Below are 27197 nucleotides of genomic sequence, written 5' to 3' on the forward strand. Positions count from 1 at the left end.
GTACGCAGTCACATAACAATTTGAAATAAAATCGCCTTTTCCTTACCTTGCCCTCGCCAAATCGAAGTCTTTCAGGGCTGATCCCTGGATATAGATGACTCTCTGGGCCCACATGGGCACCTGAAGAATCATCTTCATGGTCGCATCCAGCTCACAGGGTGATAGAAGAACGACATAATAATCCTACATAGAGAGAAAACAATTTTAACAAAGATGCTATCGAAACTTCTAGGCATAAAAGTTGGATTTGTTAGCTTCGAGGAATTCAGAAGTAGGGAATTCCGAAACGGAATGATGTAAAATGAAATACCAGTTCCTTATAGTATTTACCTTGATTTATTATTAAATTCATTACCAATCAATTTTTCTGTTGTTCACATCTTACTAAAATACTTTATTATAAGCAATAGAAGGAAAAATTTATTTATAATCAGAAAACTTAGAATTGCCATCTATTTCATCAAAGAATAGTTTACCCTAAATGCTTTAAATTTTATTGTTCGTTTTTGTTTCTTAAACAAAAATACCGCCTACTGTTTTACAGCTTATAAAAACAACCTTTACTGGTGAACAAAATTAAAAATCGCTGCAAAACGAATTTCAGCTTGACAAGCTCCGAGGTTTATTTCTGCATTTCTCTTTCTTACATAAAGTGGTATAAGCACAAAACTATCACAATATACTGAAAACAGTAATGCTTCTTGTAACACGAATTCCCTTCTTAATTGTCTAATGAACGCGAAATAATTGAAGAAAAGGGATGAGGTATAATAAAGGATTGCAGATTAGCTATGTAGTCGCGTGTCTTAAGTAAAAAGAATGTTTATAGCTTTCACGTCAGTTTTATATGTTAAGTAGTTCAGGTTTAAAAAACGACATGTGTATGCATATAATAGAATTAAAAACGTGGGTATTTGTAAGAGTGGTATTGTGCACTTCATCATTCCATAAAAAATTAACGGAAATCCTCTTCCACAAACTACACACTTATACACCTCTGTTTGAAAGCTTTCAGAGATCCTATTTTCATATCGCTTGGGTCACAATCGGGAATTTCCTTCAGAAAAAGAATCTTTTGTAAAGTTCCGAATGTAAGAAATTTCGTCTTTTAAATTACTTAAGTATATTTCTTAGTAGTGTAATGAAATAAGCCATTTGAAAACAGTATGCAGTCTTTAAATATATATATTTGTTTGCTAATGTGTGTATTACTGGCATCACTACCGATGTCCTGTTTAGAAGTTTTCTAATTATATTATTTTTATAGGAATGTTTGGTTTAAAAATATAATCTATCGCAAGATTACGTTTTTTAGTTGGACTGCAACTATATGCTTATCTTTTTAAAAAAAAAACATTTTAAACAGTAGCAATACATTTCAATACTATACTATTTCGATACTTCTCGATTTATACCAATTCACGCTAAAAAAAAAGGCCGTTTGAAATTTTATTATGTTTAAGAATTTCACTTTTAAATGATCGTTTTTCGATATGTAAAATCCTAACTTTAAACTTTTTAGTAGTTTCTTAAAATTAGAAATAAAAACGTTTCTACTTTTCAAATACTTTTTGAGTTGTGCATACAAAAGTCTTGAATCTCATTTATTTTGAGTCCTTATTTATCATGTCAAAAGTCAAGTGTTTTCAGGTAACTATAAATCTATAAAAGTTCAAGGTAAGCTGTTTAATAATTATTCATTATTGAACTTACCATTAAACACACTGGTTTTACAAAAAATATTTCATCCATGGCTGAGATGAGTAAAACTGATCTTCGACACAGGAAAGGTATATAAATAATTAGATCAAGATTAGTCATTGAAAATATGTGAATAAATCTTAATCAAACACGAATAAATCATGTTTTACCAGCATTCACAATCTAAGCAACGAAAATAAAGTTACTAAAATATTTTGTTTTTCAGTTAAATAATCGATTCCGTAAATTTGCCAATTCTTAATGTCAGTCTTATTCCTAAACTAATCTGGTTAAGAGATTAGTCTAAATAATGAGAAGACCAGTGCCCAAAGCTAAGGTTAGTTCTCTGGTTAAACACATGGTAACGCATGTAAACACTATTTACGTATGGAGATTCCTTTTAAGAAGAATTTTAGAAGCTAAAGGAATATCAAGAATGCCAGAAAGAGAATTAAATTTAATTCTTTAAAATGCAAATATCACATTAGAGTTGCTTAGAATTTTGACTAGAACGCGCATGAGTCAGAAACAGTAAAGGAATTTAGTTTAAAGAACGAATAAGTTTAATAGTAAAGTAAATATAATGATGACGAAAAGTAAAGTAATAATTTAATAAATATCCTAGCTGAGAATGAAGTAGTAAACGCAGGTGTCTTTTAAAAAGAAACAAGTGAAACAGCTTAACTTATACGGATGATGAGATATTTTGGTGTTTGTGAAAAGTGGTGGGGTAAGGATTTTGACTTGATATCCAGGTGATGGCTTAAAACAATTCGAACTCTATTCCAAATACGCTACTTTTAGTTTTCTTTCAAAAGTGCTGACAATAACTATTTTCCCTTTACCGCATTTAAATATGAATTTTCATTGACACTTTCACTTAAAACTGTAAATAAAACAAGCGCGAAGTTCCTGTTTACGGAAACATTTTAAATACGTTTCATTGAAAGAACTGAATTCATTTTGCTATTGCAGTTAAGAGGTAAAGGATCTGTTTTTACTTTGTGCGTGATTGGCTATATACTACAGTGACCGTAATTTTGATTGATTTATTTAGTTTTCTTCAGAAACAAAGTCTTCGATTTCGTAATCAGTCATACTACATATAAATTTTGAGACGTGCCAATAATTCAATACTTATTCTATGCTGCGGGAACAGAAGTCCTTTTCTAAAAATAACATATCATGAAGACCAGGAACATAATACTCATGACTATTGCATATATTATGGATTTAACATTTTTAATTGGGCATATAAATATTTTTGTGTGCATTTATAGATGCCCATAAACTTTTATTGATGAACTTCATTAAAATTATTAACGGATTAACCACTAATATGAAGCGGAATCGAAATAATACAATAAAGAATAGTGATTAAATACAATAAAGAATAGTGATTGCTATAACTCATTCATCAATTAGCTTGAATTTAAAGACAAAATATAAGCCATGTTCGAGGATAAAATTATTCAATTTTCATTAAGGTTAAAAAAATCATCACAAATAAGTTATTAAAAGTTAATAAGATAAAATTTTATTTATTATCTAAATATTTTTTGTATTAAATTTTTAAGAGTATCTTGTTTGAATGATGTTCAACATTATTCATATTTGTGATAGTTAACTATTATTTTATCAAGATTTCGGGGAACTTCTAAGTTTCTCTTTATACTAGAATCAGCATGAATAATAGCGCTCTTAGCATTTTAAATGCGATTTTGGACTAAATTAAGTTCTTCCATAGTTAACGTCTTCAAATTAGATCACAAAATTAGAACAATGTTTTTCCCTGATCACAATAAAAATTCTACATTTATGAGTACGTTTATCGCTTTTTTATTGAAAGTGTTGGGAAACAATTCACCGTTTTATAAATTGTGACAGAATTTTAAGCAAAACTTATTAATTGAAATTATTCCCTAATACTAAATAATTCTTCAAAAAGAAAAGGTTTATTAAATCATGAACATTATGTACCGTCAACTCCGATGCTTGCATGTTGCGCTTGCATGTTGCTTCGTAAACGAAACAACTACCTTTTTTTTTTCTTTATTAACAACCCTGCTTGAATAAAAAAAAATATCGGTACAGATTGGCGAAAAATGTCAGTCAAAGTAAAAATAAAACTTAATAAAGAATGACGTTAACTAATTAATTACTCGTATAAAAGAAGAAATAGTACTACATAACTTAACTCAATCATTTTATATTATATCAGTTATATTAAATCCACGTTAAACGGTGATTTATACGAGTATCTCCAACTAGATACAACAGCTGCAGAACTAACTAGCAGAATGAAATACAGGTGTGTCCCAGTTTGCCAAATGTTCATTCAAATTTTAACGTTTCAGTAGAGAAATCGTGCGCGTTCTTTGTTGACAGTTTGTAGAGACATTAGGATTTTTGGAAGCAGGCAAGATGAAAAAATAAGCAACGCCTTCTCCGGAAATCGAACCACGGACCTCTTAAATACGCGCCCAGCGTGCAGACCACCACACCATGAAGGCATGCGAAGAAGGCGGAAGAAATACCTTATAAGTTCATTGAATAAAGTGGCATGCTAATTTGTTCTGGAATGTTTACAATTTAGCATGGTTGAGCTCTTAAGATTCTAATTAAAGGACATTATAATCCCAAAATGATAAAACAAAACTTTGTTTATATGTATTCTGATTCATTTCCTTCTTGTTCTACAATGAAAACATGGAAAACATTTCGTTTAGACGGAGAACTCGTATATAAGTTTGGTGAATATCGATCACTAGTGGCATTGACAACTAAAACATATTGCTCGTGTCTAAGAAAAAATATGAAATAGTAGAAGATTAAACGTTTGGTACAGCTACAAGATTACATGTTCCTACAACAAGCTGTTTCTCATTGTTTCTGTGCAAATCTTCATATGATTTTGGTTTGGTCTAGTTTATTATGGCAAAGCATACTGGGATATCTGCCTAAGGGGAGGAATGCCTTCGTGGAGGACTTTTTTGAGAAAAATTGGCTCGTATATACGTTACACACGGAGGAAACCACGAAAGGCTCATGCAACCAATCCTTCTTCATATGAACAAAGTCTCTACAGGATGGGTACCTCAACCTCTGCCAACAATTCAAAACCCGCAGAGTGTCAATGCAATTCAAAGATAGCAATGTGCGTTCAAGGAAATCAACCACCATCATTACAGCCCAGAAATAACTCTAATTATTACCTGTTCTGACGTTCGTGGGAAAGAAATATTGATTATAACTCCTTTTTGCACGTCATGGAATAGTTAGGGAACCTTCAAATTCCTTTTCCACGGACATAGAGGTGATCATTAAACAGTGCGAAAAGTGTATTAAATTACAAGGGGATCGTATTAAAAAAAGAACTATTAAAAAAGAACTCTATTTCTTTCAGAAAAAAGTTTTGCATCGCCTTACAGTTAGATCGAATTCCAAGTTTTGGATCTCTTACAATTACCGAAAGAAATCAGAAAAGGAAAGCGATGTGTTGAACGTATTTTGTGCAGTGATGTTGTAAGGATCTTAAGTTTTACTAACGTTTATTTTATTTTAAATCTTTACTATCACTTTTTATTTTCTACTTCCGGCCAGAATTATAACCGTTAATGTATTTATGCAAAGTTTGTCTGGCGAACGCCAAGTATTTAAGTTGTGGCTTTTTGCCAAGCGAGAGAGATGAAGCAGTTAGTCGAAGCAGGCCGCTTACCTTAGAAGTTTTACTCAGTTGCTGGTTGCCTTCCAGGCCAGAGGTTTTAATCCTCTTGATAATTTTTAAACGTATTGTAGTGTTCACAGTTCTCTGTACTACATACGGCTTCCTGTTAATATAAGGCAAATCTTCCACGTTTATTATTTTAAAGTTAAATTAGAGTTTAGTTATATTTTTATATTCTTACGTTTAGACCACAAGTAGTGAGTCTTTGTATTCCGGAGTACGGAAGTTATTGTAAATAGAGAAAAAATAAAGGATTTTGTATACCCTTCTTGTGTATCCTGTCTACTTTCCACAGTTAGTGAACATAGCTTTAGTAAGCTCTCTGTTCCGAGTCAGGTCCTTGCATGTTCCCGAAGAAGGTAAGACGGAACATTGAACCTGATAGTGGCGCCCAACGAAGAAGAATAACCATGGCCGAGTTTCAAGAAGAACCTGTGCTGCCTGCAGAAGCGGCTCAGAATCCAGAAATGCCAGCTGCCGCCCTGGAAGGATTTGGTTACATCGTCCAGACCATGCGCGCTTCGATGAAACCAGAAGCAACATTTAATGGAAACTCACCGGTAACCAGTTTTTTGGAAAAATTGGATGACCACTTCATGCTCTACCCCGTGCACGAATTTCAAAAAGTTACCTTAGCTACCAGCGCTTTGAGGGGCCAAGCGCGTAACTGGCTCAAGTGTATAGGCAGAAGTCTCTTGGGTCAAGCAGGAAGTCCCACCTATACTTACGAGAATTTCAAGACTGCCCTACTAAAAGCCTTCCCTGTTGTAAGGGATCGTGCGAAATTAGAAACGGAACTTTTTAGTATATATCAGCAAAGAATCGAAAATCTCTCAAGCTTTATTTTAAGAAAAATTCACGTCTTCAAACTCTTGTATGGAAACCGTCCGGATCCTGAGATAATTCAAGTGATTTTGCCGAGGTTACTGCCCCAAGTGCAAGACTTTATTGAATTAAGAAATCCGACTACACTGGAAACGTTATTTGAGCTAGCATCCAGTTTGAAAGTAGAAGAACGGCGGACATTGAAAGAAGACGCCAATATCAACAGCGAAACCAATTTGGTGCGCCAAGACTACAGCAAACTCAAGCACACGGCTACTGAAGCAAAGCGAATCAGTGGGTAAGGAAACCCGAGCATTCAAAAACAGCCGGCGAACGTCGACAGTTCAATAGCAATCCAGGAAAAAAGTCTCAAGGCCAGTGGAAAAAGAAGGAAAGCATGGAAACGAAAAAGGATTTAAACTAAAACGAATTTCTGCTCACGGGAGGGTGCGGAAATCCGAAGGTCAAGAAAACCCCTCTTCCTTCAAGTTAAATACAATAATGGTGAAAAATTTGACTCTTCCGAAGATTGAAGTGTTGGTGAATAATATCCCAGCCCCCGCACTCCTGGATACAGGGGCGTAGTGTTCCTGTGTGGCAGTAGAATTTTTTAGGAAGTATTTTCGGAAATACCGCATATATAATTCGGATAATACGACAGTGTTAGCGGCGCAAGGAGAAAAATGTAAGTGTATAGGTAAAGTACCGCTGTATGTCCGTATCAAGGACGAACAAGTAAAGGTGATGTTTTTTATAGTAAAGAATCTGCAAGCACATATAATCTTAGGAATAGATTTTCTTTCAGAGGCACAAGCAACGCTGGATTTTAATGAAGCGTCCCTTAAGCTGACAATGAAACCAGTTCGTGCAGAAAAGGCTGAACCGCCGATGTTAAATCTTGATCACCTGCCTAATGACGAGCAAGGAAGAATCCGACAAGTGGTAAGTGAATTTGCTTCGTTATTTAGTGATATTCCAGGATTTACTCAGGTTACTAACCATAGTATTGACACCGGAGATTCAATGCCAGTTCGCCACAAAGCATACCGGTATGATAGAATAAGGAAAAAATTATAGAATGGCATATCACCGATATGCTACGTAAAAAGATCATAACGCCCATCTCAAGTAGTTATGCTAGCCCGGTGGTTTTATGTAAGAAAAATAATGACTATCCTTTACACATCCAAAAAGGTGGAAATTCGCAATTGACTACCGTAAATTAAACTCCATAACTAAATATCCGGTATATCCGTTACCTATTATTGAAGAAATTCTAAGGAACATAACATCCACCAAATATATGACGACTTTAGACTTAACGACTGGTTATTTTCAAATAGGGGTTAGGCCTGAGGACGTGCCTAAGACTGCTTTTATAACCAAGTCTGGCACTTATGCATTTTTGCGTATGCCGTTTGGCCTTTCAGGGGCGCCGGCAACATTTCAGCGATGTATGGACATTGTGTTCAGACCTGTTCTTGGAAAGTCCACATTTATCTATTTAGACGATATCATTATTACTAGTGATAATCTCGACCAACATGTACAGGATTTAAGACAGGTGTTTTCTTTATTAAATGAGGCCGGTCTAAAAGTTAATGTCGAAAGGTGCAAATTTGCAGCCCCTGAATTAAAATATTTAGGTTACAAGATATCTCAGAAAGGAATAGAGACAGGCGAATCAAAAATAATCCCTGTACAAAAGTATCCGACTCCAAACACGGCGAAGAAGCTCTCTTCTTTTCTAGGACTTTGTTCATATTATAGGTCCTTTATAAAAATTTTGCAGCTATTGCTGAACCATTGTTAAAATTAAAAAGGAAAAAGGCAAGATTCTCGTGGACGGCCGAAGCCAATAGTGCTTTCGAAAAATTAAAACAAGCATTAACGCAAGACCCTGTATTGAAATTTCCTGAAAAGGATGATAATTTAGAAATTTCAGCGGATGCTTCGGATTATGCGGTAGGAGCGGTACTTTCGCAAAATCAGCAGCCCGTGGCATTTTTTAGCCGAACTTTAAATCAAACACAAAGAAACTATTCCGCGACCGAGAGAGAGGCACTTGCAGTTCTGTTAGCAGTGCAAAAGTTCCGAGTCTATTTTGGAAAGGCGCCAATAACAGTGTACTCTGATCATGCGGCGGTAACTAGATTGTACTCAGGGAAAACCTTATCCCCAAGGTTAATAAGATGGGCACTCAAGCTACAAGAATATAATCTGGTAATCAAGCATACCCCCGGAAAGGAAAATATCGTAGCAGATGCCCTATCTAGAATTCAAATAGATGAAGAAGGTAATACTGTAAAGGTGGCAATGCTCACAGCATGTACAATAAATTCCCGAGAAACTGTAATAACCGAACTGGGTAAGGATCCTGAGTTTGGAAGCATTTATGAGTATTTAAAGGATCCTGAAAATTTTAGCCACCAAGATATTGTGGCGATAAGAAATAGGGCGGCCCATTACGAACTAATAGATGGTCTATTATTCTATACAAAAACTACGAATTCCAACAACGAATTTCGACCTGTTATCCCAGCTAGTCTTAGAATAAATATCCTGCAGGAGCTCCATGACAGCCCTTTAGCTTCTCATGCTGGTATTCGAAAAACTATCCAACGCGTACGCGAGGCAGTCTACTTTCCTGAACTGCAAAAGTTAACAAGGGCGTATGTCCAGTCCTGCCCAACATGTCAAGCAGTTAATTATATTAATTTCCGCCCGGCCGGGTTTCTAAATAGTATTAAATCCGAATTTCCAAATGAAATAATTGGCATCGATTTATTGGGCCCTTTCCCAAAAAGTCAGTTAAATAAAAGTCGCTATCTCCTTGTTATGGTTGATCATTTTAGTAAGTGGACCGAAATTGTTCCCTTAAAACGAGCCTCCGCGAAATTAGTTACTGATTCTATTTTAAATAAATATATTTTAAAATACGGGGCGCCCCTAAAAGTTATATCGGATAATGGTCCTCAATTTGTAAGTAATATATTTGAAGACATGTGCCAAAAACTGGGCATACGTCATTTAAAAATGGTCCCGTATCGGCCGCAATCAAATATAGCGGAACGGGTCAATAGAAATATAGTGAAAATTATCCATAGTTATGTTAAAAATTTTCATAAAAGCTGGGATAACCATGTCAATGAATTTGCTTTCGCCCTTAGGACCGCAAAACATGATACAACAGGCAAAACTCCTGCTGAGTTATTTTTAGGCAGAAAGATTATAACGCCGTTAGATAAATTATTTTATGTGCAACAAAGAGCCCCAGAATTTAAAATGGGTGATATAGAAAAATTAATTAAGGAAGCAAAGAAGAATACTGAAGTAGCACAGAGAAAACAAAAACTTTATTATGACTTGAAACGACGGGGAATAACTTATAAAGTAGGGGATGAAGTTTTAAAAATTAAGCATTCACTTTCTTCAGCACCAGAAGATAAAACTGCCAAATTTTTTCCACGATTTGAAGGACCATATGTCATAGAAAAAATAACTCACGCTGTAGTAGTGTTAAAAGCTAGAAATGGTGAAACCTGCTCCGCAAACATTGATCAAATCAAACCCTACTATGATCGTAATAAAATGAAAATTTTCAAAGATCTTTTGCAGTATCCGGCACGGCAGACACCGCAGGCACAAGCTCCAGAGGTGGAAAAACGACAAGTACAAGGGGCAAGCCATTAAGAGGCAGGAGCAAGTGAAAAGAAAGTTTCCCCGCGGAAAAATTGAAGGTAGCAAGAAAAAGAAGCCGTTCCACCGTCCAGAAAAGAGAGCTCACGAACACCCCCAGAATGAAGAAGGGAGAAGGACGACGTATGCAAAGAGAGCCAGGAGAAATGACGGCAACTATAACCCGGCTCTAAAACGGAAGATCTACTCATCCGACAGGACTCTCCGCAGCAAATGTTGCCGAACTGCGGAAGGGCCATCAGCGGCGGAGGAAAAGTTACAAGGAAAATTTGAACGGCCAGCAACGAGGTCCAAGCAGTAACACGAATAAATTTCCCGGTTCCGCCAAGACCAGCTGCCATCAAACGGCCAAGACCACAGGCAGAGGCGAAAAAGAAGGTATTCAAGGGTGACCGAACTGGAGAAAAAAGAAAGCATCTAGAGGAAGGCACTGAAGGGCGAGCCCGTACAAGAAGAAGGATAAATCAAACAACAATCTGCACTACCTTTCAGGACTGGGCCCAGAAAAGAATGTCCGAATATCACAAAGATAAGTAAAATTTTATGTTACTTTGGAAACTTAAGTTAATCTTTCATTCTTACAGCAAGTGGCAGATTTCAAGAAGTTTTACCTCATGCGAGGTCTACCTTTATCGCCAAAAGGGCGAGAAATGAGTTGTTACCGATTTTGGTATTATGTTTTTCAATTACTCGCGCGTAAAACTAAAGTTAATGTATAATAGCGTTGTGTAAAGACTTAAATATTGTAAAACGTTATTGTATAAATATTATTTAAAACATTCTGACAAGAAAGAAGTTTTAGTCTGAAAGACTTTTTGAAATGTATTATTTCAATGTAGAAAGAATTGGCACTTGCTTTGAAAAGAATAGAAGTTAACAATGTACTACTAATGTATGTTTTCAAATGTATAAAATTAACGGCATGTTAATATGTTCTTATATACAATGTGAACTGTTATTTTAAATGTTAAGAAATACCGTTATATGGTAAAAGTGAAAGTAATGTTAAAATTTTTTTTTATTCGTGTGACTGTAAAAAGACTAAATCATGGTGAATATGTGTTAAAGGTTGAATGATGTAGTTAGGCTCTCTGACACTACACTTCAGAGTTAGCCACTTTCAGAATAGTACCTCAGGGTTTAGAGTTGAAATTAGGGTGTGTTACGAGGTCTTGGTATGTTGAATTTTAACACGTTAGTGTTTTGATTGTAGGAGGAAGTGTTGAACACATAGACATAAACACATTCGTGTTTGGTGTTCTTTTACAACACATGTCAGAGAGCACGGGGAGAGATAACTAAAATAGTTATGAATGAAATAAGAATGTTAAGAGAAATATAATTATACATGTTACTTGCCATTTCATTGTGTAACATTTCATTAAACTAGTTTTCCTTCCAGATCTCTGGAAGGAACAAGATTTGAATAAAAGCTCCTGTTTAGATAGATGCAGTACAGATGAAAAAATTGTGTGTCCTGGGAGCTGCTATTGTAAAAACAAATTTCTTCCTTTTAAATTTCTAGTTTCTAGCGAAAAATGTTTGTAAAAGATTGGCCTCGCGTTAGATTCTAGAGCTAAAAGTTTTCAACAAGGTCGTTTTAGACCTCAGTTTCAAACTAATTAACTCTGGCGGGAAGTATGTAAGGATCTTAAGTTTTACTAACGTTTATTTTATTTTAAATCTTTACTATCACTTCTTATTTTCTACTTCCGGCCAGAATTATAACCGTTAATGTATTTATGCAAAGTTTGTCTGGCGAACGCCAAGTATTTAAGTTGTGGCTTTTTGCCAAGCGAGAGAGAGGAAGCAGTTAGTCGAAGCAAGCCGCTTACCTTAGAAGTTTTACTCAGTTGCTGGTTGCCTTCCAGGTCAGAGGTTTTAATCCTCTTGATAATTTTTAAACGTATTGTAGTGTTCACAGTTCTCTGTACTACATACGGCTTACTGTTAATATAAGGCCAATTTTCCACGTTTATTATTTTAAAGTTAAATTAGAGTTTAGTTATATTTTTATATTCTTACGTTTAGACCACAAGTAGTGAGTCTTTGTATTCCGAAGTACGGAAGTTATTGTAAATAGAGAAAAAATAAAGGGTTTTGTATACCCTTCTTGTGTATCCTGTCTACTTTCCACAGTTAGTGAACATAGCTTTAGTAAGCTCTCTGTTCCGAGTCAGGTCCTTGCATGTTCCCGAAGAAGGTAAGACGGAACATTGAACCTGATAATGTTTCTGAAAGTACGTTTTAAACTGTGAACAAGCACGAACGTTTAGGACAGTTTCTCAGAATGTTTTTGAATACCTACAAAGTACGAGACGAGGAAAAAATATAAGTAATCAAACATACTGTATTTCAAGCTTTTGATACATAACAAATTTGTTAAGCTATTTTGTGAAGGAAATATGCTTTCCTGGTACAAGAAGTTTATCAAATAAAATGACACTGCAAGTTATCTAAGCATTTATTTATATCAGAATTTAAAACACATAAATGTAAATAACAAAATTCGTTAAATAGAATTATTTCTTTTCTTTCTCCTCATAAATTTCACCTATGTTAACATGTAGTGCATATTTGAGAGAGTTTTAATAAAAATAGAAACATTCGAGAGGCTCATTGCTACCTAAACCTTCGAAGAGTGTTATTTATTTGCTGCATACTGTGTTTTAATTTAGAAACAGCATATTAATCTTTCGCCCTCAAATACTTTTTTTATCTGGCAAAATGGCACTAGAAGCGATTTTGCAAATACTAGGCAAATGTCTTTCAGATAACTTAAAATGAGTTTTACACTATATGTGTCAGGTATACTGTTTTTATTAATGTAAATCTTGTGTTTAAATGTATACAAATAATTAATTTGAATACTTTATATATATTTACATCTTAAAAAATGAAACCTTTTAGAATATCATACTCTGCAGTTGTTTATTGCATGATATTTTATAAAAAAACTCATCGAGATGCATCCATCCTCAGGTATGTTGTTTTATCTTCTTCCGCCAAATTTACTTCGTCGAGAATAAACCTAGAAATCTGTTTCTGCTGTGGATGTTTCGAGGGATATAAACTGTATTCATGGTAGAATTTCTTCGGATTCTGCACACCATATTAATTCCAAGCTTAGGCGGTATCACAAACGCTTTCTTTCGTTTTCACTTTCTATATTATAATTTTTCGCCAGATTATAAGTCTTTTTTCTTCGCTATCTTCTTCACTACTTTCTTTGAGTATTATCAAGTGTTTGCATACAAAGTCGTCGTTAAGCAACAAAAAATTAAACGCTTCTTCTCTTGAACTAGTTTTATAACCATCATATGGTTCAAAACCTCTTTTTGAGCTTTATATTATATAAATATAACCGCAGTACTGCTCATACTGTGGCTATATTTTTACAGCGGTGCGATGTTTTCAGCTGTGATGAAATAATGCCTCTAAGGGCGCATGACATTGAAAATGTGGTCTTGCGATTCCTAAAAACTGAAGTACAGGAAAGGTTAGGGGTTAAAAGAGACCAATTAATTTCTTGAGAGAAGTGATGGTTCCGAATATTAGATGCATTCTACTAACTTCGTCAGGGCAAGTCATGTGATGGTCATAAATCATCTAAACGATAGCCTGTACTTCAACTACAAATACAAATGCTGTTTACAACTACAGGTAGAAGCTAGGTCAGGACCTCCGTAGTACCATAGGTAATTAAAATACTGCTGTTAAGCGTCCTCTCCAATTTAGAGTCAGATCAGCCGGCGAGGCCGATCAGAGGGTAAAACACGTACATTAAATGATAAAAAAATGGGGAAGTAGAAGTAACCTATCAGTAGCTTATAATAAAAGCTGCATATTGACTTATACCTTTCTAACATAAGAATTACTTAAATCCCCACTAAACCTAAACTAAAAATTTTCATATAGTTTCGTTGGAATTAAAATTTTGTTTCGAACATCATATTAATGAAAATACTTTACTATATTAATGGTGTTGATCCATGATACCAAAAATATTTGAAAATTTTGTCTTAATAACCTGTAGAGACATTAGAATTTTTTGGAAGCAGGAGAGATGAAAGTAACGGCCCCGCCGGGAATCGAACCACGGACCTCTGGATACGCTCCCAACGTGCTGACCACTACACTAGGAAGGCATGCTAAGAAGGCGGGAGAAACTTCTCCCCCTTTTAAAGGGCGACTGGTGTTTTAGCAGACCCATTCGCCACGTCCTGGGTGTAAAGAATCATTATCCACAAACCTTTCACTTCGGACGCCACTGTACGACATTAGGTACTTTTTGAAAGCAGGAGAAGTAAAAAATGAGCAACGCCTTCATCGGGAATCGAACTACGGACCTCCAGAATACGCGCCCAGACTGCTAACTATTACACTACATGCATGAAGGCATGCTAAGAAGGCGGGAGAATTACCTTATAAATCTTTGAAACTATTTATTCAGTTGAAAATATATTTTTGTAAAGAGATATCTTCCCCTCTCACTACAATTAAGTTTCCTTCCCTTCCAAAGGAATCTTGCATAAGCATGCAGGCGCCAAAAAGTCTTCATGAGGAGACGAATGGGAAATAATAGCTCTTAAGATGTAGGTGAACTACTACACTCATGTCCATAAATTAAGATAATGCAAAATCAGGCAAAGGAAGAGTTATAAGCAATATAAATTTGACTTATTTCTAAAGCTTATTTATTAAACGAAAGGTAAAGAGCAAAAGAAGATGCTATATGTTTGATATTATTAAAAAAATTAGCGATTTATTCTCCCTGGAGCAAATTACAAAAAAAAAAAAAAAAAAAAAAAAAAAAAAACCTATTTACAAAAAACCAATATTACATGGTTGGTATGATTGTTAATACATTGTATGTCTCCCAGACGATGCAATACAGTCCTTACAACGCCTAGGCATGCTGAGTATCAAATTATCGATCTGATCTTGGGGGATATTACACCACTCAAAAAGCAATGCTCTCCGAAGTTCCGGTAGACATGTAGGAGGGGGTTGACGGGCTGCAACTCGTCGGGCAAGCATGTCCCACACGTGCTCTACTGGATTCAAGTCCGGTGAGAATGCTGGCCAGTCCATACGGGTGATATCTTCTGATTGAAGCTATTCGCTTAGGATGTTTTCACGGTGAGGACAGGCGTTGTCATCCATAAACACAAATTGTGCGCCCATGGCGCCCCGAAACAAACGTACATGTTGTTCCAGAATGACGTCCCGATAGATTTGGCTTGTAATGGTTCCAATTTGAACATGCAGGTCAGTTCTGGAACCCAGAATAATTCCACTCCAAACGAGCACTCCTGCCCTACCGTAACGTTGTCGTTCAATGATGTTTTCTTGGTGGTAACGGGTACCTGGAGCTTATTGCATCAATTTTTATGATTTGAGATAATTATTCGAATAATTTTGGAGCTATTATTAGTAGTTTACCAATTTTTAGTATTATTTAATATGCAGTACATTATATTGTTCAATGTAATGCATTGAATAACTACTTGCTTTTATTTCAATCTAGACATAATAAAAAAAAGTGCAGACTGACAGCACTTTTAGTTTGCTCTTTGTCATATGTCAAATAATCTGTCACATGCTTCTATAATCTGTATTTATCACAATTTTATTCGCTCACTTTTCTGAGTCCGATGTGAATAATTATCTTTATTAAAGTTAAGGAGGGAAAAAAAGAAATAATTTTAACATTGACTCATAGATTTATGTCTCCCTTTTTCTAGTGTTAAAACATCCGATATAAAATTGATTTTCCTGTGTTTCCAGAAACTTTTTAAGAAAAGGAACACGAATTACTATAATTGTAGTAACTGTCATTAGCCTAAGACATATTACACTTCAGGAAATATCGTAGAGATACGCTGCCAATATACGACAGAGATCAATTCACACGACTACGTCTGTTTAGTATATTTGTTTCTTCATTTGATGATACCATCTTTTTATTGACAGCCATAATAAAATCAGTCGATAAAAGCCTCTATTTTGTGAATAGTCTAATGATTAATTATTGATAAAAGGAAGGTTTTACTTTTTGTGACTATCTAGCCTTTCTTTATGCAAGAGTATTTATAAAATATTGGTTAGACGAACTCAATGTATATTTTAGTATCTCAAATATCTATGCGAATAAAGTAAATTGAATGCGCTTTTCCCTTAGACTGCTGCTAGAATATGTGTTCATTAATTCCAATGTACGCTTAATCAATTATTATTAGCATTTTTAAGCGCATGCCATTGCAAAACAGAAATTTTGCCACTTCATTTTTAGGAAAAATACTTGCTGGAAACCTTGTGCTCAGTTGATTCAATTATAGCGATGTACAACTCTGATTTAAATAATTAAAATGTTTCTTTGTTAAATGATTTAAGTGGCTCAATGCCATTTCAATTTACGACGGAATAATGTCATTTTAAGCTTCTTTTATTACCATTTGGCACTGCTGTTTGGAACAGCTCTTTAAAATATTATTTAACGTTCATTATTATTGAATTTCAGATAATTAAGCAGGTAGGTTTTACGAAACTGTTAAATTTAAAACTGCATCAGATCTTAAAATGAAAGAACCAGATCACAACTTTTTCAAATTTAAAAAACTTTTATATTGACTGTAATCTGGAGGTTTCAAATTTCAATTTTTATCTTTAACTCACTCAAAGAGTTAATCGGTTTTTGTCTTTACGTAAGAATTTGACGAGTTTTTTCAAGTTGAAGTTCGTGACGAATTAATACAGCTTTTGAATATGCGTGTCTGCGAATTGGTTGTCAGATAGATGACAGGTGATGCAGGACAGGGGAACCTGGTGTCTAACAAAAAGTAGGTATATGTCCCACGCCAAGGAGGTTAGAATAGGAGGAGGGAGGTTTCGAGTCAGAAAGTGAATCCTCAGCGACCATAGTTGTCCAATCATTACGACTGTCATAATAATTTTTATTTTTATCAAAGTTTTTTAAGTGTGGGATATTGTGTTGCATGTTTGGAAGCATGGATAAAACGTCTAAAAGATTTCTGGGATTCCATTTCAGTGAATTTGGTAAACATGCTTAAAAATAAGCGCAAATGTAACGTATTTTCTGTTTCAGATGTAAAAAAGGACTTAATTGTTATTAAACATATTTTTCTGTTTCTATTCATAATTAATATCATTTTTCGTTAGCGTGCAATGATGTATGCCAGAATTTAAATTCTTTAAATAATTTGTTAGTAATTTTCATGACAAGTAAGATACTGATTTTTACTTCTTTTTTGAATTGCAAAAGTATTAAATATAGTAATTTTTCTTCCTATGTATTATTTATTATGCATTTTTATCTATTGCGAACTGTTATGAATGTAATTTGCTCATTCTGTCAAGATAAGCTGTTCTGTTTTTATGAATTGTTTCTAAAAATATGCTTGTGCTTAAAACTTATAAATTTCTATTCAATATAATGATAAAAGTAAGTAAAATATTAACAGAACTGAAAATTTGGAAAGATATATTAATGAATTTATAAATTTACTTTCTTTAATTGAATTTGAATTTAATTTCTTTAATCGAAATTCATAAATATGAAACAAGTATAAAATAAAATTCTTAAATTTTCATACATCTATTTTATTTTGTTTTAATATTTATAACCTACAGATAATATGTTACTTAAAGGAAAATCTGGAAGGTAACAGTACTAGCTATATATATGCATTCAGATTTCACACTACTATTTAATAATTTCCTGTACATGGTAAATTATAGATATCATTTTTATTACTTTGAAAACAAAATTAACAGTTCATTTGAATTTTTAAAATGCATGCATGGCACATCCTAGAAGCAAGTATATTTCATCGTCGTAGAGCAATGTTTTGATCTCACAAACAAGATATCTGCTTAATTTAGGTTAAAATAATACGCAGAGCAATGATTATTGGAGAAGTCAAACAATAAGAATCAGCGTAATATTTGCCAATTTTTCAGGACTAGTTTCGATGGTTAAAAACTTTTTTCCAACCATTCTTATCTTATCTCGTTCATTTGTACTTAGGCAGCTGGTTCTCCAATAATGGTATCCGCTTGTCAGGTAAGTTTAATTTTTAAATAGCGGAAGAAATTGAGAATCCTCTAACCTCCTTTTCCCACGTCCTCCACTATCTAGAGCCAGCAACTCCCTCAAGTCCCAGGAGGCCTGCCTGGGGAATTTTACTCCTCTATGAAGTACTAGTATGAACAAATAAGGACCTATATGATATTACACGAATGCATTAGCTATCTGAATATATAAGCATTAGTTGTTAGAATGCATTGGTGATGTTCTTGGGCGCACGTTGCCCAATTCATTTATATGATCCGTAAATTAATGTTAACATGGATACATTATTTATATACATGAGTGCTTGATTACAGCAAGACACTTGAATACATAAATCTATTTACATGCATTATTTGGGAACTTGCGTTATTTGAGCAATTAATGCGTTAATACAATAAATACATGATTATTTTACATGAATATTGTTTATATACTTGAATACCAGTAAGGTACTTGAATATTTGCTTGCAATAAAAACACTAGATTAATTGATTACATTAACCTATACATATTAATTATATGAATAGCTGAGTACAGTTGTTAACTCTTACATAAATCTTACATAATACATAAATTCTTTGATACATAAAATACCTATGTAACATAGTTTGCATTGAAAACGTATATGCATTAATTCCTGCACGCATTCATTTCTTGCATGTTATAATTTAACACTTGAATACACAAATTCATATAAACTTGAATACTTAAATATCTTATTATTTGAACGCCTCAATTGTTTCCTTAATTTATTACTGCTGCAATTTCTGTCACTAGTGGCACTGATTGGCTCTGTCACTGGTGGTGGAGTATATATCATGCATTTGCTCGATGCATTTCAGAAGAAGATTTACAGGAATTGTACTTATTTCGTGGTTACAATATCCAGTCCTGATGACATTAGCAGGTTAACGATGTTGTAAACTCTCTGTCATAGAGCCGGAGTTCTCAATATAAAACGTCTGAATGGATTGATGTTGGTGGAAGGCGTTCTGATATGGAACCTTTTGGTTAGTAGACATTCTATGACGTAGTGGTCAGGGCTCCTTTGTGCTTCGCAAATGCAAAAGTCCGAGTTGGTGATGGCTCGGGTGGTTGGTTGTTAAAGCAAGATAACCAATTCATAGGTTTCGGAACCAAAGAAAAAAATTAAGAATACATAAATATGCAACTTAAAGGTCTAATTTTACTTGGCTACAAAGAATAACGAAAGGTACATGTATTTCCATTACAGGTGACTAAAATTCTCCCGTGCATTTAAACCTTTAATTCACATTGTTTAAAATAAAGTATGAAAATCATGTGCAAATAGAATTACGATTATTCAACACCAAGGATTGAATTAGAATGGTGGCTTGATGATGAAAAACGTTGGATAATACAAAATTCTTAAAGGATTGCCTTCAAGCAATTCCGTGCCATAACCTTCAGTGATTTTAGAAAAGACACTTTTCTTGGAATCGTTTTTCCTGAAGTATGAGACTGAACAGCCGCCGAACACTTCTAACTGCTAAACAGTTTCTTTTTGAGTTCTCTTCCAATAAAAAATGGACCGTTTCTCTCACATAAATGGAAGCAAATAGTTATGGAACAAAAAGGGTAGCATTCTATTGCTATTGTTCTTTTTATAAATAAAATGCCTTTGAAAAACATAGAAAAATTGCCTCAAGATTTTTCAGAGAATCAGATGGGAAGAGTTATAGTGGTAAATATTTACATACGGTAGAGATGTCTTTTAGTGAATATACTTAAGCTACTTAAGATAGCAAAATACAGCACTTCACACTTGTTGAAAATGTATAGAAATGTTATATAAGTGATTCTCTTTATTACAAGTATCTGATTCTCTGAAAAATCTTGATAAAATTTTTCTATGTTCTTCAACGGTATTTTATTTATAAAAAGAACAATGAGCAGTCAATAGAATGCTGCCCGTTTTGTTCTATAACTATTTGTTTTCATTTAATGCTCTTCGTAATTCCTCATTCACAAAAGAACCTAGTTTTAGCCTATGCTGAACAAGGTGCTGATTTACTGCCTCACATGAATTGAAAGAAATTTTGAAGAGAGCGAAACAAGTGAAAATCTGAGGGCACAAGATCAGGCGAGTGTGATAAACGTGGCAACACTTTTCATCCAAACTCCAACAGTTTTTCAGGTCATCAAACTTGTGTGTACTCGCGTTATCGAGATGGAATGCATTTCTTGTATGTTTAATGAGCTCTAGGAGTTTCTGGAGAGGGATTCGTTGAAACTGTACAGTTGGAGACAGTAGAAATTTGAGACTTAATTTGTTTGCTTGGTTTGTTGGGAGGAGCTTGGAAACAAGACAACACACAAATTTGATCGCCCGACAAAAATTATTGGAATTTGAATGAAAAGTATTGCCATGCGTATAATACTTGCTTGATTTTGCACCCTTAAATTTTCACTTATTTTGCTCTTTTCAAAGTATAGATTTCTATAGTAGACATTTAGTTTTAGTAACCAGTTATTTTATGTTAATATGCTTTCTGTCCTTCTCTTTTCCCATTTTCCTGCCAGAATGTAAATTTCTAGCTTGCGTGTATTCAAATGAGGTAAAAATAAGATAGTATTTAAATGAAAGTTTTAGAGGATAGAATCTGAGCGTTTTATGCCTGTCGAATGCCACGTTGCCAATTTAATTGTCTTGAGAGTAGCATCTTCTGGCGTTGCGTTATTCTCGCCATTAGGCTTGTCACGCCGACTTAGGTCAAAGCCAACCTCCACGTTAATGTAATTGTGTAGCCGTTAGGCTAACTTGCTTCTGTTTAGTAAATCAAATTCATTATCTTTGATTTTAAACCATTTTCATTATCTTTGATTTTAAACCATGCTGGCTATTTTTTGTATTATTTGTATTTAGTGTAATTAAATGCACACATTCACACTAACATTCCTGTTATATGGTTTATTTTGGTCTAGTATGTAGGAAGAGTTTTGAAAATTGAAGTGTATATTATTACAGCAGGATAAAGTAATTTTCTTTTACCACATTGAAATTAAAAATAAAACAGCGAAGAGTAAAAATTCCAACTACTATTTTTTATTGCGATTTTTTTCGCTCTATGGTTTATGAAACATAGAATCAAAGTTTCAACCTGAACATGTTCTACATTAAATCTTAATGGACTCACTTTAATAACTATTTCAGCTTAAGCGTGAATTTATCATATTGGGATCTTATTCTGACTTTATCTTACTGGGATTGGACTTATTGGGTTGCATTTTGTTCATCCTATTGGGATTTTCTGTTCTTATTTGTCATTCTCCGCAGTCGCTGTGGTGTTAAAATGTTGCCAGTAATGTTTTCCCGATGAAAGATGATGCTTTGATTACAGTTAGATGTCAACTCTGTATTTTCATCTGACACGGTTAAACTTAGTGGGAATTCATGATTCCATTATAGCTAGAAACATTATTTAAATGTAAACGTAACTTAGTCTGAGTTTATCTTCTATCTTTTGATTTCGTTTTTCTATTTTCTTTATGGATATGTTAAAATAAAGTATGAACCGTGTTATGATGAGTCAAATATAGAGGCTTTTCTTCGAAAGCTAAAACTATTTTAAAGCGATCTCACAAAAAAAAAAAAAAAAACATTTGAGAAGGTAGTAATACAATTTTAAGAAGAGTTATTTGAAAACCTGTTTAGGTAATAGAAGATAAAATTTAACATGCCATTGGTTTAGGGGTTAAGATTTCTGAACACTGATTTACATGTAACATAAATACGAGACAGTTTCCCTTTAAATATCTTTTACGAAGGTGTGGGCTGATAGCCTTCACGTACTTTGAGTCAATAAGTTAATTAAGAACCAAGAGAAACAATAGCCAAAACTATGCATCATATAGGTTGCCCCATAACTCTCCCAAAGTAATAGAATCATATCCATAAATACTCTTCGGACTTGCATCATGGCACAAGTTACCTTTCAACGCCTTTCTATGTTTCTCACATGCATATAACAGTTACTGATTCAAGTGCCTGTACAAACGTATACCTGCGGATGAGCTCAATATTAACGTTGACTTTGCAACTGAATGTGCATTGTGTCTAATGTGTTATGGTTATTGTATCACAATGCTGGAGATAATTTCTGAGATGAAAAGGGAGCCATTCTTTTCTCACTGTATTTACATTTAAGCTGTTAAATGAGAATTCCTTTACAGAATTTTGGAAAACTCAAAAGATTTTTTAGATTTATCAGATAGAAGGAAACTTCCTAGATTTTTATTTTTTTCAAGAGATCGTCTGAACAGCGTTTAGTTCAGCGTTTTAAGCAAATTCAATTATTAACACCTACAGTCATTGTAATACTGGAAAAAGATATGACTGTGAAATAATTAACATGACACTAAAAGTAGCGTTATTCATTTGTAAGGATTATGTTAATTTTATTAACAGTTAAAATTTCAGTTAAACTTCCTTTCCTATCGATTCTTACTTCAACTTACCACTTCCGGTCAGAACGTAGTTTTAGAATCACGTGTAAATGTTAATGAAGAAGAGCGCTATATAAACGCGAAGTTCTACGGTCTTAGTGAGAGAGATACCAAATATACTGGCTGCACGCGACCGCCTTTTTTGGCTACTCTCTCGTAAGCTATTATTACGCTCGACCGTACTTTAGGCCCTTGACAGCTTCGCAGTCAATTAGCATTAAGTAGCCAACTCTGTTAGAATCTTGATAGCTTCGGCTATATCTCTTTAGCTAAGATTAGTTTAAGGCCAGTTTACATCTGTCAAAGCTGCTCGTAGCGAGCCGCTCGTCCGGGCGTTTCGAACCGAGTGAACGGACCTGTACTCTGATAGATTGTTTACACCAATCAGAGTGGACTGACAACTCGCCTCCGTTTGTTTACGAAATGATACCGACGTCGCAGCTGCAGGAAAGAATATGCATTGAACATACATAGATGTTCTTAGGCTGCAGTGCTTGAAGTCTGCGAAGCGGTTTCAAACGAATTAATTTCTGCTTTTGGGAGGGAAAAAAAAAGGAAGAAAAAAAAAATGGGTACGTCATTGGGTAGCTTGCCGCGATGAATTAGGAGTATCAAATGAAATATTGAATTTCGGACGAGAATGTCCAAAGTTACAAAAACGTTATTGCATATCAGATACAAGAATTTAAAAGAAACTCAGTTTGAGAGAAGTTATTTAGTCAACTGTGGTTACTGAAAGTCAAATTAACAAAGTTTTTCTACTATATACAACTGTTTATTTACACCTAATTAATCATTTACAAAATAATGTAATAGTAATAATGTGTTTTATTATTTATTAATAGAAAGAATATATTTATTCATCCAGAATCCACAGAATCAGTAGCTCTCTGTGCATGAATTAATTATGCAGAGTTCTTACTGGAACTGTGTTATTTCTAGAGAAGAATGCAAAATTAACACATGGAATATTTATTCAAAGCTACCATTAACACGACAGAAGTAAACTGTATGATATCTACCTAATTATTCAGAAAATCTTAAATAAATAAGAAGTAGCAAAAAACTTGGAAGCATTACATATATTACCACAGGTAAAAGAATATATATATTATGACATAGTTCCAAGAGGAAGATATGTATCGCAAATTGTTACTTTTGGATCCTACTGAAATTGTGTTTCTGGACAACACACAAAGTGATATCAACAAAATTAATAATGAGTAAATATAGTGATTATACTTTACTTTTAAAATGCTAAAACGGATAGTTTAAGGAGATTAGAATTCATCTAGCATAATTTGTATAAACCTTAATACACCTTCAGTACTTGCACTCATACATCCAAGCTGAAGATGTTTCACATCCAAGCTGAATTGTAACGTATTATAGCCCAGAATGTTTTTATACAAAGCAAGAAATTTAAATATCCCCAATAAAACAGATCTACATATCTTTTTCATATTTTTTTATTTTTATAGTTTATCATATATTTATTGCATCCTCATGTAGGGATGCTTGTAGAAAAATGAATATAAGCTCACATAATTATAGAAGTAAAACACTTCATAAGATGCGTATGCATTAAAAAATGCCATGGTTTAGCTATCGCTTAATCTCGGATTATAGAACTCACTGTCACGACGTCCCTGCGAACGCTGCTCGGAGTAACTGCCCGGAGAGATTTTTCAACAGTTTCAAACAAAAACAAAACAAAAGTAGAAACGGAAGCGCTGACTCATCTTCCCTACGTTTGTACTCCGTCGAAGTGAGCGTTTACATTGTCAAAGTAATGGTAAGGAGCGACTCGCTCCGAGCCGCTCTGACAGGTGTAAACTGACCTTTAGTTTAATTTTTAGTTTAAGTTCAAGCCCAAGTGTCGGCTTTATTGTACAGATCCAAGACGAATTTTTGTTAAATAATAAAGGGTCATTTCACCCTTCTTACTTGTTGTTTCCTGTACACGAACTCAAGCGATTATTCGCTTACTAGTTCTTAAGATTCTTCACTTTCAACTGAGAATTACGCAGTGAGGAATCCTATACAGTTATGAAAAATCTTCATATTTTTTTACATTTCTCTCAATGCTAGTTGCGCGATGTGAAGTTTTTACAAACATTTGTGCTAATATCATCTCAAATGAATTTTCTTTGACAGATTTTATATATTTTTTATGTCGGAAATGACTCATTAGATCATGCTTTTTGCATTTATTACATACCTAACATTTAAAAAATTTGGCCTTGTATTCTACATGGTGTGTTTGTTAAATATTTCAGATTGCTGCAACACTCCGTAATATATTTTGTAATTTATTTATTGAAAGAACGTTCATGGATTAGTGGAATGGCGTAATTCAAATTTGCTTACCTTGAAGGTCATCTACGCTTTTCCATTTAATGAATGTAATAAGCCATTTTTATTACCCAGAAGACCTATTTTCTTATCTAAGATATCATGCAAAACGAAAACTTACATAATAATATCTTTTACCCTTAAGAGTAATTTCACTTTTACACCAGTTTTAATGCTCTGTTCTCGTAATTGTTATCACATACACTTTCTTAATGATGCTCAAGGGATTCCATACTGAATATCAATATTTTCCTTTTTCGCTTATCCATGTTCTTTTGTAGTTACTCCAGGTGTAGAAAAATATAGCTTAATGGCTTTTCTTTGCACAGAAGTTAATAATATTCGCTTTCATAATTACTTCATATATTACTTTTACATGAACAGTACAGCGACTGTAATTTCATTTTCATTAAGAGTATACAGACGGTAACATATTTATTTTCTGCTACGAATTTGGAGGTACTGCAGTGATTTGATGATTCGTCGGTAATGTATTAAGTTTTATTTCAGGATCGTCAGACTAAACCTAATATTTTTAACAACACGTTTGTTTGGTAAAGAATTTTCTCATTCAGCTTGTACAGAAGATATGTTAATTATTAGAATTCATATTTTAAACATAATTTTTGACAACACAGAATTTGTTTTGTTTAAATTTAATTAGAAAGACTTGAAATAGCTAAGCATTGCTTGTTATGAATTTGCCAGTAATATACGGCATCGTATTCTTCCAAATATATATAAAATGCTTAGGAAAAATCTTTCAGATCTTTATTAATGTACAAATCTTTAAACAATTCCAATGGCATAGGAATGTAGTATAATATACCATTATTATAAGAATGAATTATTTAAAAAAATTATCTGGTATAAATTTAAGAATATTTATCTCTTCGTAATATACGTATATAGAGTTTGTATAATATAGACATCATAATATATATGTATAATATATATATATATATATATATATATGTATATGTATGTATATATATACAATTCGTAATATACATATTCCCATTTTTTACTTCTTAATACATTTTAAAACAGGAAACGTTCAGATGTTTTGACTGTAGCTAAGCTTTGTTGGCTGTGAAGTTAGGAAAAATAATATTTTAAATACAGTACAAAAGAGCAAACTGTTTTTTTAATTTATAGTTTCCAACAAGCAGTCTTAGTTGTAATCCCTGTCAGAGCCAGGTGACATAACAAATCGTTTTCTCATGAGACAGCACACTTTGTTCAAGAGCTTTGAGATATAGGAATATCGTAGCATTTTTTGCACGATGCCAAACAGGATTTTCCCCCAAATCTTCTATTGCCAACAGACAACTATGCAGTTCTCTAACGTTATAGGTTAAGTAGGCGTTATTGAAAAGAGAATTGAAATATAATTTCGAATAAGGAAAGGTTGATTATTAAAATATCCTTTTTTATTCTGAAGTCTATTACTTATTAAAATAATATTATGACAGTTTTGATATTTGTTTGCACGATGATGACAAAGGTGCATGATTATTTGTATTCCTAGTAATGGATATTTTAAGAATTAAAATTGCAATTTTTTAAATGATTGTATAATATTACAAAAGATTACCAATTGAAATTTGAAATTAAAAAAGAGCTAAGCAAAATTCACATTAAAAATATTCTACGAAAAATTTATTATAATAAACTTTAAGTAGAATATTTTTATATATATTTCGATCGACGGATAATAAATTTTCGTATAATATTTTCAAACCAGTGACAGTCTTTCTTGAATCGTATAGCTCATTTCATGAAGCATGAATCGTATAGCTCATCTCATTTCATCTCATTTAATTAAATCCTTAAATATTCATGAAAAGCAGTTCTTGCTTTAAAGGCGAAATTTGCTCAGCTCTTTTTTAATTTGAAAATCAAATTCGTATTCTTCTGTTATTTACTATAACATAATCTTGTAAAATATTTCAATTTAAATCCTTAAATATCCATTATTAGCAATAAAAATAAACACCTTTTTCATCATCATGCACATGGATATCAGAGCTGTTATAATATTATAAACTAGCATAGTATCGATTGAAAAATGAATATTTTATTTAATTTCATATCTTACGTGATGTTTACTAAGCTCACGTTTGGACACCCAAGACTGAGAGTGTTAACAGCTGTGTGACAACCTCAAAGTAAAAAAAATAAGTTTAAAAACGTTTATAGTTTAGAATGCATGTAAATAATTATATTATAGCAGTCGCTCATCAGCATATTATTACGCTCTTAAAGCAGCTTGTGCTACACACCTGCAAATAATATCTCCTGGGTTATCACACGAATATCAGCTAA

General features: G+C 33.5%; 1 protein-coding gene across 4 annotated transcripts in view; it reads right to left on the minus strand.

The window, feature by feature from the left end:
• Positions 1-27197, minus strand: part of LOC118189638 (potassium channel subfamily T member 1-like) — a 567007-nt gene that overhangs the window by 158992 nt on the left and 380818 nt on the right. For all 4 annotated transcript variants that reach the window (XM_085820454.1, XM_085820457.1, XM_085820455.1 and 1 more), the window contains one exon: positions 47-183. In XM_085820454.1, the coding sequence (XP_085676580.1) occupies positions 47-183 (137 nt within the window). The remainder of the gene's footprint in view (positions 1-46; positions 184-27197) is intronic.

This window comes from Stegodyphus dumicola, chromosome 7, assembly GCF_044657685.1.
Source record: "Stegodyphus dumicola isolate Sdum_Otavi_A_Nest chromosome 7, ASM4465768v1".
NCBI classification, from domain to species: Eukaryota; Metazoa; Arthropoda; class Arachnida; order Araneae; family Eresidae; genus Stegodyphus; species Stegodyphus dumicola.